Consider the following 13,153-nt stretch of genomic DNA (forward strand, 5'->3'; position numbering starts at 1 on the left):
TTCGGCGCGAACAATCATGTCTCCTCGATATTACTGCGCTGTTTATTGAAATGAACCAAAGTTTGCCACCTTGTGACTTTCATAAAGTTATCCAACTTTACTTCTGGAAATTGAGAAAACACCTTTTAGCTAGCCCAACTTGTCACTTTTTCAACTCGTGTTTTTTCGGTGAACAATTTGTTTTGTTTTCGTGGCAACGATATTTCTACATTTTCGATGACGCTCTCAAAGTATCTCATTGACTATTTTCACGTAACACCTAGCGGTAAAAAATTACATTTTCAAAAAACCTGAAAATGTTTTACGATTTCGATGAAATTTTGTTACCGATTGTCCCCCGGTATGGATAACTTACACTGAAATTTCCAACTTTCAAATCATAGTTTTTGACAACAATCGCTTTTCCGAGCAAAAAAAGACCCTGTATTTATAACCCAAGTATGGTTTTTGTTAGTAGTTTTCCCGTAGATTTTGAGCTTTAGCTCTTATTACATTACGCTCATAAGTGTACAGTTTCGTATTAAATTAAGTTTAGCGTATCCGCTTTATTTTACATATCTTTGCAACTGTATTGCCAACGTTGCTATCACTGTTATTATAGTTATCATTGTTAGTTTCTACGTAATTGTCTTCCCTTTCGTGCTTTGGGCGAGCCTTTAGGTGCGCCAGTAAGTCTTGTACAGCCAAGTTTAATATGTGGGCAAAGCAACGTATGCGATTTTGCGAACTATAACGAAAACCGTTATCGCCACTTCTCATTTCGAGCTCTTGACTGAGAGTGTCATTATTTGACGCATTGTCCATAGTAATCGCCAGAACCTAAAAGTTACAGATATACCAATAGGACAACTATTCTATCTTTAAAAACGTGAACCATTAACTTTGCAATCAAACTTCCGCACAAGAGAAGTAAATGAGTCGCAAATATTTATTCCGGTGTGCCTCGCAGGAAAGTGAGTAAACCCTATTAATTTGTTTTGTAGATTCCAATCATCATCAATCCAGTGCCCCGTAACGGCCAAAAATGGAATACGGTTTGTAGATGTCCACCCATCAATAGTGAAGGAAACTTCACCCGGAATAGACTAAAATATACTCAATTTTAAATTCATTGTCATTATTTATCATAGAAAAGCCACTCCAGAACTTCGCCGAAATTGTTGTATTTCGTCTGATAATATCCTGCTAATGTCATTTCTCAAAACAAATGTTCATTTATAATTTAAATTGAACATGCTCTGGCTCTCTAGTTACCGTTAGGAAAAATTAGGACTGTCTATCCAGGCGGAAGTTAACGGAAATAAAACCAGTTCACAAATTTTAAATTCGACCTAAGTATCAGACCTCAAGGAAACCGTTTGTTTTCTTTGCGTAACTTGGCGAACCTATGGCGACTGAGAAGTTTTAAATTGCTAAACCTCTTTCATAATCGATACACACCTTACACATGTTTAAAAGCTTTTCGGTTTCATTTTCGTAACAATCCAGAAGACTTGATTTTAGTTTTTTAGCAGATTGTGGTAAGCTTTCAGCGATGGTCGTGTTCGTTGGATTTAGAGACTTCATAGGCTCTCTAAATTGTGGATGCTCGACAACTGTGAATGGTTGATCGGTTTCGGCGACCCAGTGCTTTAGACAGTTATTTGCCCGTGCAATGGCAGATATTTTATTATGTGTAAAGTATAAAATGGTTATTTATATGTTCGCTATATATATTATTACGGCAATCAGTGGCGTAGGAACGGGGGGGGGGTACAGGGGCACAATGTGCCCCCTTGAAACTCGACAGGGTGCCATAAGCCGGTCGATAAGGGGGGCGCCAAATTCAATATCCAAGTTGTACCCCCTTAATTCAAAACGTTCCTACGCGCCTTAAGGTAATTAGGTTCTGGTTTTAAATTTACCTCCGAATTTCCCAATTGAGTTAAAAGTTTTGGGTGTTTTTTTTCAAGGTGGTATTTTAACTGAGTAGTACCCTGCTGTTTTTTATTTTCATGCATCTTGTATTTACCCCTAGATACGGGAAAATGACAAATATGATTTATCGCAAGAATGAATTAACGTTAACTGTGAATATTCAAGCGCAACTATAACATCCGTCTTCGTCCCGTTCGAAACTTATATTTATCGCTTACAGAGAGTGAAATAATTTAAGCCTCAGAAACGTTTCGCACCGCTTCGACCTTAAGGCGCGTTTATAAGCGAGCGAGAAATCGCACGACGGCTGGGGTATGAAGCCGAAAGCTGATCTTCACGATAGGAAAAAGCTTCCGACGTCAGCATCTACTCGGTACGTTCGTGTTTACAAACGCGCAGGCGGTGGCTAAACCGATCTCTCAAATTTCTGTCACGTGATCATAATTTCACTTGTAAAATGGCGCCGACGAAAGGGAAACGTACAATGCTACTGAATACAATTACCATTTTATTATTGCGTAAAAAAAAATTGCTACTCAAAAAGAAAAAGAAAATTTTAGAGAAGAAAAAGGAAAGAGCCCAACGAAGATGGGGAACGCATCCAATCTGGGAAAACCGTGAAAGTGAAGGCTTCTTTCATACCTTGGTAAGCTTCCTGTTCATAAGCCTTGGATTTTATTTTAAAAATTGTGTACTAAATGTTTATTTTGCCTTAAGTTATCCAAGATGAGAGAAATTGATCATGATTATTTCAGCAGTTTTACTAGGATGTCACCGGAAAATTTTGATGAATTAGTTAGTTTAATTTATGATGACTTGAAAAAATATCCTCCATCAAGAGAACCCCTTTCTCCAGCTCACCGCTTAGCATAACATTGAGGTAAATTTCTTCTGTAAGTTTTATATTTTCTTCATCCTGATTTTTTTCGCAGATTTATGGCCAGTTGTGACTCTGTAACAAGTACGGCTTTCGGGTTCAGGGTTCACAAATCAACAGTTCATGTTGTAATGAAAGAAACTTGCGATGCTTTGTGGAAACGCCTTCAGCCACTCTATTTAACGGTAAAATTTTTCTAATTATTTCAATCGCTCCTTAGTAATTTATTTGTACATCAAAAAATATGTGGAAAACTGCAGCTTATGAATTTGGCCGTCAATGGCAGTATCCAAACTGTTGTGGTGCTGTTGATGGAAAACACGTAGTCATCCAGCAACCAGCGAAGAGTGGTTCCATGTATTACAATTATAAAGTGAGTACTTATGGACAAAGTATCGAAATTTAAATTGAACATGCTCTGGCTCTCTAGTTACCGTTAGGAAAAATTAGGACTGTCTATCCAGGCGGAAGTTAACGGAAATAAAACCAGTTCACAAATTTTAAATTCGACCTAAGTATCAGACCTCAAGGAAACCGTTTGTTTTCTTTGCGTAACTTGGCGAACCTATGGCGACTGAGAAGTTTTAAATTGCTAAACCTCTTTCATAATCGATACACACCTTACACATGTTTAAAAGCTTTTCGGTTTCATTTTCGTAACAATCCAGAAGACTTGATTTTAGTTTTTTAGCAGATTGTGGTAAGCTTTCAGCGATGGTCGTGTTCGTTGGATTTAGAGACTTCATAGGCTCTCTAAATTGTGGATGCTCGACAACTGTGAATGGTTGATCGGTTTCGGCGACCCAGTGCTTTAGACAGTTATTTGCCCGTGCAATGGCAGATATTTTATTATGTGTAAAGTATAAAATGGTTATTTATATGTTCGCTATATATATTATTACGGCAATCAGTGGCGTAGGAACGGGGGGGGGGGTACAGGGGCACAATGTGCCCCCTTGAAACTCGACAGGGTGCCATAAGCCGGTCGATAAGGGGGGCGCCAAATTCAATATCCAAGTTGTACCCCCTTAATTCAAAACGTTCCTACGCGCCTTAAGGTAATTAGGTTCTGGTTTTAAATTTACCTCCGAATTTCCCAATTGAGTTAAAAGTTTTGGGTGTTTTTTTTCAAGGTGGTATTTTAACTGAGTAGTACCCTGCTGTTTTTTATTTTCATGCATCTTGTATTTACCCCTAGATACGGGAAAATGACAAATATGATTTATCGCAAGAATGAATTAACGTTAACTGTGAATATTCAAGCGCAACTATAACATCCGTCTTCGTCCCGTTCGAAACTTATATTTATCGCTTACAGAGAGTGAAATAATTTAAGCCTCAGAAACGTTTCGCACCGCTTCGACCTTAAGGCGCGTTTATAAGCGAGCGAGAAATCGCACGACGGCTGGGGTATGAAGCCGAAAGCTGATCTTCACGATAGGAAAAAGCTTCCGACGTCAGCATCTACTCGGTACGTTCGTGTTTACAAACGCGCAGGCGGTGGCTAAACCGATCTCTCAAATTTCTGTCACGTGATCATAATTTCACTTGTAAAATGGCGCCGACGAAAGGGAAACGTACAATGCTACTGAATACAATTACCATTTTATTATTGCGTAAAAAAAAATTGCTACTCAAAAAGAAAAAGAAAATTTTAGAGAAGAAAAAGGAAAGAGCCCAACGAAGATGGGGAACGCATCCAATCTGGGAAAACCGTGAAAGTGAAGGCTTCTTTCATACCTTGGTAAGCTTCCTGTTCATAAGCCTTGGATTTTATTTTAAAAATTGTGTACTAAATGTTTATTTTGCCTTAAGTTATCCAAGATGAGAGAAATTGATCATGATTATTTCAGCAGTTTTACTAGGATGTCACCGGAAAATTTTGATGAATTAGTTAGTTTAATTTATGATGACTTGAAAAAATATCCTCCATCAAGAGAACCCCTTTCTCCAGCTCACCGCTTAGCATAACATTGAGGTAAATTTCTTCTGTAAGTTTTATATTTTCTTCATCCTGATTTTTTTCGCAGATTTATGGCCAGTTGTGACTCTGTAACAAGTACGGCTTTCGGGTTCAGGGTTCACAAATCAACAGTTCATGTTGTAATGAAAGAAACTTGCGATGCTTTGTGGAAACGCCTTCAGCCACTCTATTTAACGGTAAAATTTTTCTAATTATTTCAATCGCTCCTTAGTAATTTATTTGTACATCAAAAAATATGTGGAAAACTGCAGCTTATGAATTTGGCCGTCAATGGCAGTATCCAAACTGTTGTGGTGCTGTTGATGGAAAACACGTAGTCATCCAGCAACCAGCGAAGAGTGGTTCCATGTATTACAATTATAAAGTGAGTACTTATGGACAAAGTATCGAAATTCAGACTTAAAAGTTTTTATCTAAATCATAATAGGGCACAAACTCGGTAGTTTTAATGGCTGTCGTAGATGCTGAGTACAAATTCTTGGCAGTTGATATTGGAGGATATGGATCCAATTCCGATGGCGGGATTTTTAAAGCTTCACCCATTGGCCAGGCGTTGGTAAATGAAAAACTAGGCTTGCCACCACCGTGTAATCTACCAAGAACTAGGAAAACTATGCCTCATGTTTTACTTGGAGATGAGGCTTTTCAGCTCCGCCCAGATTTTATGCGTCCATACTCCTCGAAAGATTTAAATTCAAAAACCAGAGTTTTTAATTACCGTCTAAGTAGAGCAAGGTACTATTTATATATTGTTTAAAAAATTGGTTTAATTAATGTGTACGCGGGGGGGGGGGGGAACTGATGTGTAGTAGGCCTTTTCCTTACAATTTGCCAAGGTTTTCAGTCGTGTAGTCAAAAGAATTTCTGGGTTTAACCACTCCCCCCGTCCCCCTGGGGCCTACTTAGACCTTAGTTTTAACGTCCATGTTGACCCTTTAGCATTCACATAGTTCCAACCTCATTGAAATGTTTCTAGCTACACCATTGTCAGTGGTTGGGGGCGAGCAATATTGAATATATACCCTGAAATAACATTTAATGGGGCAGGGCTGTGCACAGTGAATCTGGACCTGTGTCTAGCTGACCCTGCAATGTGCACCCTCCCCCTCAAGCCCAGAAAATGTTCCACTAGTTATCTTGAGTTGCACCCTCCCCCTTGAGTTTCACAACTTTTTCACTGTCTTCGATATGCCCCCCCTCCTCTCCTCATGCTTTCTCTATGGGCCCCTTTCAGCCCCCTCATTGGCCCTTTTCAATGGGGGTTAAGGGAGCCCTTACTTGCATACTAGAAGGTATGAACTGTTGCTACGCTAATATACTATTTTGTTTAATAGACGGTGCAGTGAGAATGCCTTCGGTATTCTCGGAGCTAGATGGAGGATATTTCAAAAGCCAATTCCTTTGGCTCCTGAAAATATTGACAGAATTATAAAAACAGCAGTTGTTTTGCACAACTTCTTATTATCTAAAGAGAAAAAGCAACGGAAGAAGATTTATTGCCCTCCAGGTTACGCAGATTTTACAGACAGCTTGGGAAATTATTACTATGGAGCATGCCATGAAGATGAAAATGCTTTTCGTCCCTTAAATTTATCAGCGTCAAGAAATTTTACAGAAGACACCAAATGTATTAGAAACAAATTTGCTGATTACTTTTGAAGTGATGAAGGAGAAGTTCCATGGCAGTGGGAAATGCCAGGTGTTGAACGTTAACAGACTTGCTTTTTTTAAAAAAAAAGTTCAAATAAATTTAAATTTTTAATTTTTACCTAATTGACTATTATTCATTCAATATTGAAAAAATGACGATTTAAAACCAACAATATGGCGTTAAACATTTTTATTTCAAGGTACAAACGTAAAAGGTAAAATAATTAAGAAACGTAATGAAATCATTAAAAAATTCTGAATCGTCAATATAGCGGTTTACAACTTGTAAAAGTTCCATTTCACAAGTTATTTCTTTTTGGAGCCACCTCTCTCAAAAGTTCAGCTAAATATTTGGAAAACTTTTCTTCTTTATCATCTTCTTTTGCTTCTTTAGACGATTTCATCAAAGCCGTAGCCACTAATCCCAGAGTCCTTTAGAAATTTATTAGATCAGTTTATAAATTTTAGGGTGGGCGAATAGCACTTTTCGCCTATTGAGACGAGTATCAAATACCCAAAAAACTTTTAATCAAATACCTAGACGAATAGTTTTTGAACCCAATACCGCATAGTTGAGCTTATATCAAATATTTGCTTATCGAATAATAGCCTCAAATATTAGTTAACCCTCCCTGACCCCATAGAAAGCTATGGGGTGGCACAGGCAGGAATAACCGACTATTTACTGAATATTTGCCAAATACACGCCAAATATTTCCTGAATACTCGCCAAATATTTCCTGAATTCTCGCCAAATATTTACAATAATAGAGAGTGTGCAAAATATTTTGTACTAATAAATTATTTGGATCAAATCAAATAACCGTTTTGCCAAATCAAATAGTGCTTAAACTCTATTTGTCAAATATTTGATTCCTTGAACAAATAATTTGATATTTGAAAATAGTTATAAAAAGTATTTGATAATACCAAATAATTTGGTATATGGTCAAATAGTTCCAAAATCTATATAATGTGGTGTCGTCAAATATTTGATTAATTGGTCAAATAATCAATTAACCCCTAGAAGTTGTCTGGGTTTTACCACTAAAAATTTTAAAGCTGGCGCTCTTTTGCCATATTCGAGAACCAAGTAGTCAAATTAGTTTACGCTATTTATATTTGATATTTTAATACTATTTGGTATTTGATAAAATATTTTTAATCAAATAATATTTGACCAAATTATTTGACTTTTCAAATATTTGATTTGGTATTTGATGATATTTGTTTATTTGACATTTGATTTGATCCCCAAAAACATGGTATTTGCATATCTCTACCGAATAATATAATTGTTATTCGATATTCGCTAAAATACCAAAAGAGGCGTGAAGTGAATTTCGTCTCGATATTCGACCAAATTAATTCGGTTATTCGACTAGCCTTAAATTAGCCTTCCGGTCTTTAATTGATTCAAAGGTAAATTACTCATCAACATTCTCCAGCTCTTCATCAATCGACTCCTTTTCCTTTTGAACTTTTTGTTTTTTTGAAATTGACGTTTTTTTTGAGATAATTGAAGGACATGAATTTGTGTTTTCAGGTGGTATGCAGGAAGTAGATTTTGAAGTTGATGGTATTGCTTCAATAGGTCCACTTCCATATAGATCATCCTCTTCATTTTCGAAATGACTCTCAGCCATAGTGGATAAAATCTTTAAATATTATTTTTGAAATATAGAATACAATTATAGATACTATTTTCAAAAATTCAAATTCATTAATTGCAAGTTTTGTTATTAAAGTTCCAATTTTTTTAAAAAAGAATTAGGGGAACAAGGGTATTTTGTAATACAAGTAGTGTAAAATAATTTAACCCCTGTCAATAAACCTTCACTTTGACTTTTTTAAAGTAGCCTGGACATTTATGGAAAATAGGGTACTTTAAGAACCAAACCCAGGTTTAGTTTAGGGACCCTGAAGAAAACCAAGAAGCTTTTGGTTTGAGCCCTGTCTTAATAATTTTTTCAATACCCACAAGCTGACTGCCGTTGCCAAGTCATGACACTATTATAGGGACTCAATTACAAATAAGAAGTTTTATTAAATCTTATAATAACTTGCATATCGTATATATCTATAATTTGAACTTTTGAAATGCAGATGTGTACCATACAAGATAATGAAATACCTTACTCGCTTCAATATCTTCAAATAAGCTAACGTTTGATGTGGTGCTAAGAAAAACAAATACTAGAAAACTTCGTAATACCAAAATTAATATACATACTCCCTTCTTGCAATAACGTCTTTTAGAAACATTAAATGTTTGAAAAAGGGCCATTTTACTAAAAGTACGTCTTCTTCGGCCACATACTCTTGGCCAGATTTTTTTTGGCTCACAGCATGGAAATTTGTGGCAAACTGGTCCCTCAAATACTTCCACATCTTTTTGGATTGTGGTTCCATTTATTACGATATTAATTTAAATGTACTGAAATCATCCTAAATTAACATGTGATTAAACTTACTTGGAAGTGAAGCCATAGAAGCCACCTTTTCCCAGGCGGCATCTGTTGCTTCCCGGTCTCTATGATTTGGGTCATTTTTACCCCATATTTGTGGAAAATCACGAATAATGTTTATTAAATTATCTTTAATTTCATAATCCCTTTTTCTTTCGTTTTCTTTAAGGGCTTTTTGTTGCTGTTTTAATTGTTTGAGAGACATGTTTTAAACACTATTACAAATTTAGCAGACTAAATATATTTCGTCACAATTTAAAAATACATTTATTAGCTGAATGTAAACACGTGACTTATGGGGAGCGCGCAATCCTGCCAGATACGAGTGAGAATATCAATCGAACTTAGAAGCGGCAAGTTTCGGCTTTCAGCTACATCGGTCTGTCTCCGCATGTAGGAATTCGGCTCTCGCTCATTTTTAAACGGTCGCGCGAGAGCCGACGCCGGCCAAAAATATTCAGTTTCAGCAATCATCTTCAGATTCTCGCTCGCTTATAAACGCGCCTTTTATGCTTGTTTTCCACTAGCGCGCGCAACGACGCGTTTCTCAGCTTTGAGACGTACAAAGCTTATTACGCGCGTAAAGAAAATTACTTAGTGGGAAACAAGCTTTACATGGATATGCACCAATTGAAAATGGCGTGGCTCACTCGTTCGGTTTTGAATGTGATTTGATGGTCACGTGATACTCTTAGGCCAGTCAGGCCACGATGTCAACCCGCTCTCTTCAAACGGTCACGGTCACCGCTCCAAATGTTGAAGGAGCGCTCGTAATGTCCCCGAAGGTACGGGTGGATGCGGCTTTAGGGGCCGTGGCTGAAGTGTGCTCTGCTAGAATCGCGCATGCTAAATTCAATGGGCTAGCCCTTTGGCTAGGGCTTTTGCAACAGGCCCACAGTGTGTCACGGTCAGGGATCTTATTCTGTAACTTAAAAATCTATCAAAGGTAGAAAATATATAAAATTTTACTGCGCATGTCGAAAACTAAACACATTCGCTTAAACAAAATCAATATTTCCAAACTATGTTTCACCTTTTTTTTGGTCTACTTGTTTATCAAAAAGGATGAAAGCACACTGAGGTCGCGAGGATTTTCGTAATTGGTATAAAAGCAAGCTTGCATATAGACATAAACCCAAATATGCACGTCAAGTAAAAAGCGAAATTTATTCGCTAAGCGAATGCCACTGAGCGGCGAGTTGGTAAAGGCCGAAAACAGAACGTAGGCTAGCATGGACAACGACGCGACGTAACGCGGAGAAATGTCTATAGGAAATATCGACCTTATATGGTTCAATTAAGTCTGTTGTAATGACTATAATAATGGAATTGGGTTTACCTACTTTTCACAATTATTACAAATAGCCATCCCTCCTTCAATCTTGAAATGATCCCACACAAAGCTGCGGGTTTTTTTCGCAACGAGTCCTGGAGCTGGACCTTGCGCCATCATATTACTCTTTAAATTTATTAACTATCAACGCTAGCTTGTAAATGAAAACCTCTTCGACAACCGACTAACTAACTAATGTACGCGATAGATTCGGTTAACATAAACTAGTTCCAAATTTTCGTAAATAATCGATGTAATATACCATTACTCAAAGTCTAAATTTGTATATCACAAAAAAATAAAAATAACCGATAAATAAACTTTTTAGCTACCTATACATCTGTACATTTTAACGATTGTAAAGAAACTGGGATGTTTTTTATCTAAAATATATTTGGTAGTTTTTTTCTGATGAAATTTTGCTTCCCTTAAATTATTGAATTATGATAACAAAATAATTGGTTATTTTTATTTCATTTTTTAAGGTAGAGTTCAAAATTTTAACGTTAATCCATTGTTGTATTATACATTTATTTAAACACAGTGTAGATACATGTTGTTAAAATTAGCCGTTAACCGATAACGGGTGTAAAAAATTAACAGTCCATAAATTAACGATGATACATTGTGGTATTGAATAAATTAATTTCGAAAAATTAAAAATATTTATACGTTAAATAACTCTTACCCGTTTGCCGAACCCTAAACGTGGCATCGCCGTAAGTACCCGGAGGTACACACCGAAGGTATGTCTAGCGCTTCGCCTTAATACTAGGTCAACGTCGCATTTTTTTCTGACTTTCATTCGCGACTCTAACGTGGCATCGCCGTAGGTACCCGGAGGTACACACCGAAGGTATGCCTAGCGCTTCGCCTTAATACTAGGTCATTGAGTATATTTCAGAAATCGGGTCTAACGTGATATCGCCAAAGGTAATTTCTCTGTGTATAACCCGTGGTCGTTGCGCTTCGCCTTAATACTAGGTCATTGAGTATATTTTTGTCATTGGGTTTGTTTTTGGAATTTCGGATCGGATTTCGCACTGGCTCGAATTTCACTCTGTAACAGAGGTGGGCAAACATTGTGAGCGTTCATTTTTGACACGAGTGAGCACTTCAAAAACGAAGGTCGGTTGGTCTTGTTAAGCGAGAAAGAGAAATTGAGCCAGCTCAGGGTGATCGCCGATTAGTTCGCTCAGTCAGTGATTTTTCACGGCGCGGTGAGCGAGATCCGCCAATCGACGCGCTAGCCTGCTGAGCCCTGCTCAATGTTAAGCGCCGCTTCCCCTAGCGGCGGGATAATTCGTTCACTAGAAAGCGCTGACGGCGGGCTGAGTGAGATCGCGCCGAGATAAGAGCTAGTTTTTTAACAATGGAATTTCTCATCCCACTGAACGACGGGGTTGACTGTTTCCCGGAATTCACTCAAAGCGCTGTGAGAAAAAAGTTTCATTTCTTATAAATTATTTCATAAAAAAGTGCATTGAATAAAAAATTGAAAATAAAATATTATTTGTATAATTTTTTCTCACCGCGCTGTGAGCGAATTCCGTAAAAATTACTCAGTGCGTTGAGAAATTCCAATGTTAAAAAACTACCGCTTTTCTCGGCCCGCCGTCAGCGCTTTCTAGTGAACGAACTATCCCACCGCTGGAGGACGTGGCGCTTCAAATTGAGCAGGCTAGCGTGTCGATTAGCCGATTTCGCTCAACGCACCGTGAACGATCAGTGACTGAGATAATTTCACGGCGCTCGGCCTGAGCTGGTTCAGTTTAAGAGAGAGAAAATAGTATCGCCAGTATTGAGCACTAGCTTACTTGATCACTCAAATTAAAAAGGTCTGAGCGTTCATTTCAGAATTCGCTCACAATTTTTGCCCATCTCTGCTCTGTAAATCGGGACTCAAGGACGAGTGTATATTTATTTGTTCGTCATGAGAGTAAATCAGTCATTGGACACAGGGGGTTTAAAGGAATACAGAGCGGTTTGGGACGTCTTCGATTTTTGAGTTATATTTGCGGGAAAAAGGGTACCACGGAAATTCTCGCATGGGCAAAGGAGAGGGGAGTACCACGGTAACTATCACATGGGAAAGGGGGGAGGGGGTACCACGGTAATTATTACATGGGGAAAAGGGGGGGTACCACGGTAACTATCACATGGTAAAAGGGGGGAGGAGGTACCACGGTAACTATCACATGGTAAAAGGGGGGAGGGGGTACCATGGTAATTATCGCATGGGACAAAGAGGGATTGGGTACCGCGGTTATTATCACATGGGACAAAGAGGGAGGGGGTACCACGGTAATTATCACATGAAGAAAAGGGGCGGAAGGGCCTTCTGGGGTGGTTCTACTATGGGGAAAAGAGTACCATGGAAATTATCCCCTGGGAAAAACGGGGAGGAGGCCTTACTGCGGTGGTTCGACTATGGGGAAAAGGGTGCCTCGAAACACACCACTAGATGAGGGCCCGCCTGTAAGGCGGGCTTCTCAGCTAGTCTATATTATAAGGAGCGCTTGGTACGTCGGTCGTCGTCGTCGTCGTACGTCCCAGCTTTCAGGAATGTTTGCTTAGTCGGTCACGAAGCCAAAGGCGGGGCGGCGAGGAAAAAGTGACCCACGGCACATAAGGTTATGTATTTGAACCCGGCCGTTCCGCTGGGCACTACGGCGGCACACAAGACAAAGAGTCATGCCGGGACAAAAATGCACTTTGCGAAACAAACGTTCGACCAGTGAGACAGCCATAAAGACAGGCTCACATACGGCAAACAAATGCCCTCATCATGGCCCAACAAAAGGCGACACCATGGGCTGCCCTAATTCCCACCCTCGCACAGCTGAGGAGGGAAACCGAGACTACCTTTCGCAGCGTTACTGAGGTGGTTCGACTATCTATTTTCTCAAAATCTGTCGCCCCTG

General features: G+C 38.6%; 1 protein-coding gene across 1 annotated transcript; it reads left to right on the forward strand.

Moving 5' to 3' along the window:
• The first annotated feature begins 3,038 nt into the window (after positions 1–3,038).
• Positions 3,039–6,437, forward strand: LOC149962039 (uncharacterized). The gene is made up of 7 exons (XM_090164374.1): positions 3,039–3,167; positions 4,437–4,538; positions 4,610–4,687; positions 4,873–4,954; positions 5,030–5,142; positions 5,206–5,513; positions 6,113–6,437. Exons 1-7 carry the CDS (start codon positions 3,039–3,041, stop codon positions 6,435–6,437), a joined length of 1,137 nt encoding a protein of 378 aa, XP_090020500.1.
• The last annotated feature ends 6,716 nt before the right edge of the window (positions 6,438–13,153 follow it).

Source organism: Leiobunum rupestre, chromosome 1 (assembly GCF_980474605.1).
Source record: "Leiobunum rupestre chromosome 1, qqLeiRupe1.1.hap1, whole genome shotgun sequence".
Classification (NCBI taxonomy): Eukaryota; Metazoa; Arthropoda; class Arachnida; order Opiliones; family Sclerosomatidae; genus Leiobunum; species Leiobunum rupestre.

What these genes read in the sequence shown, in the direction of transcription:
- LOC149962039 (XM_090164374.1), top strand. Translation starts at nt 3,039, where the DNA reads ATGTGGAAAACTGCAGCTTATGAATTTGGCCGTCAATGGCAGTATCCA. An exon ending in CCATGTATTACAATTATAAA is followed by an intron (nt 3,168 to 4,436) that starts GTGAGTACTTAT and finishes CTACTCAAAAAG; the next exon opens with AAAAAGAAAATTTTAGAGAA. An exon ending in TACCGTCTAAGTAGAGCAAG is followed by an intron (nt 5,514 to 6,112) that starts GTACTATTTATA and finishes TTTGTTTAATAG; the next exon opens with ACGGTGCAGTGAGAATGCCT.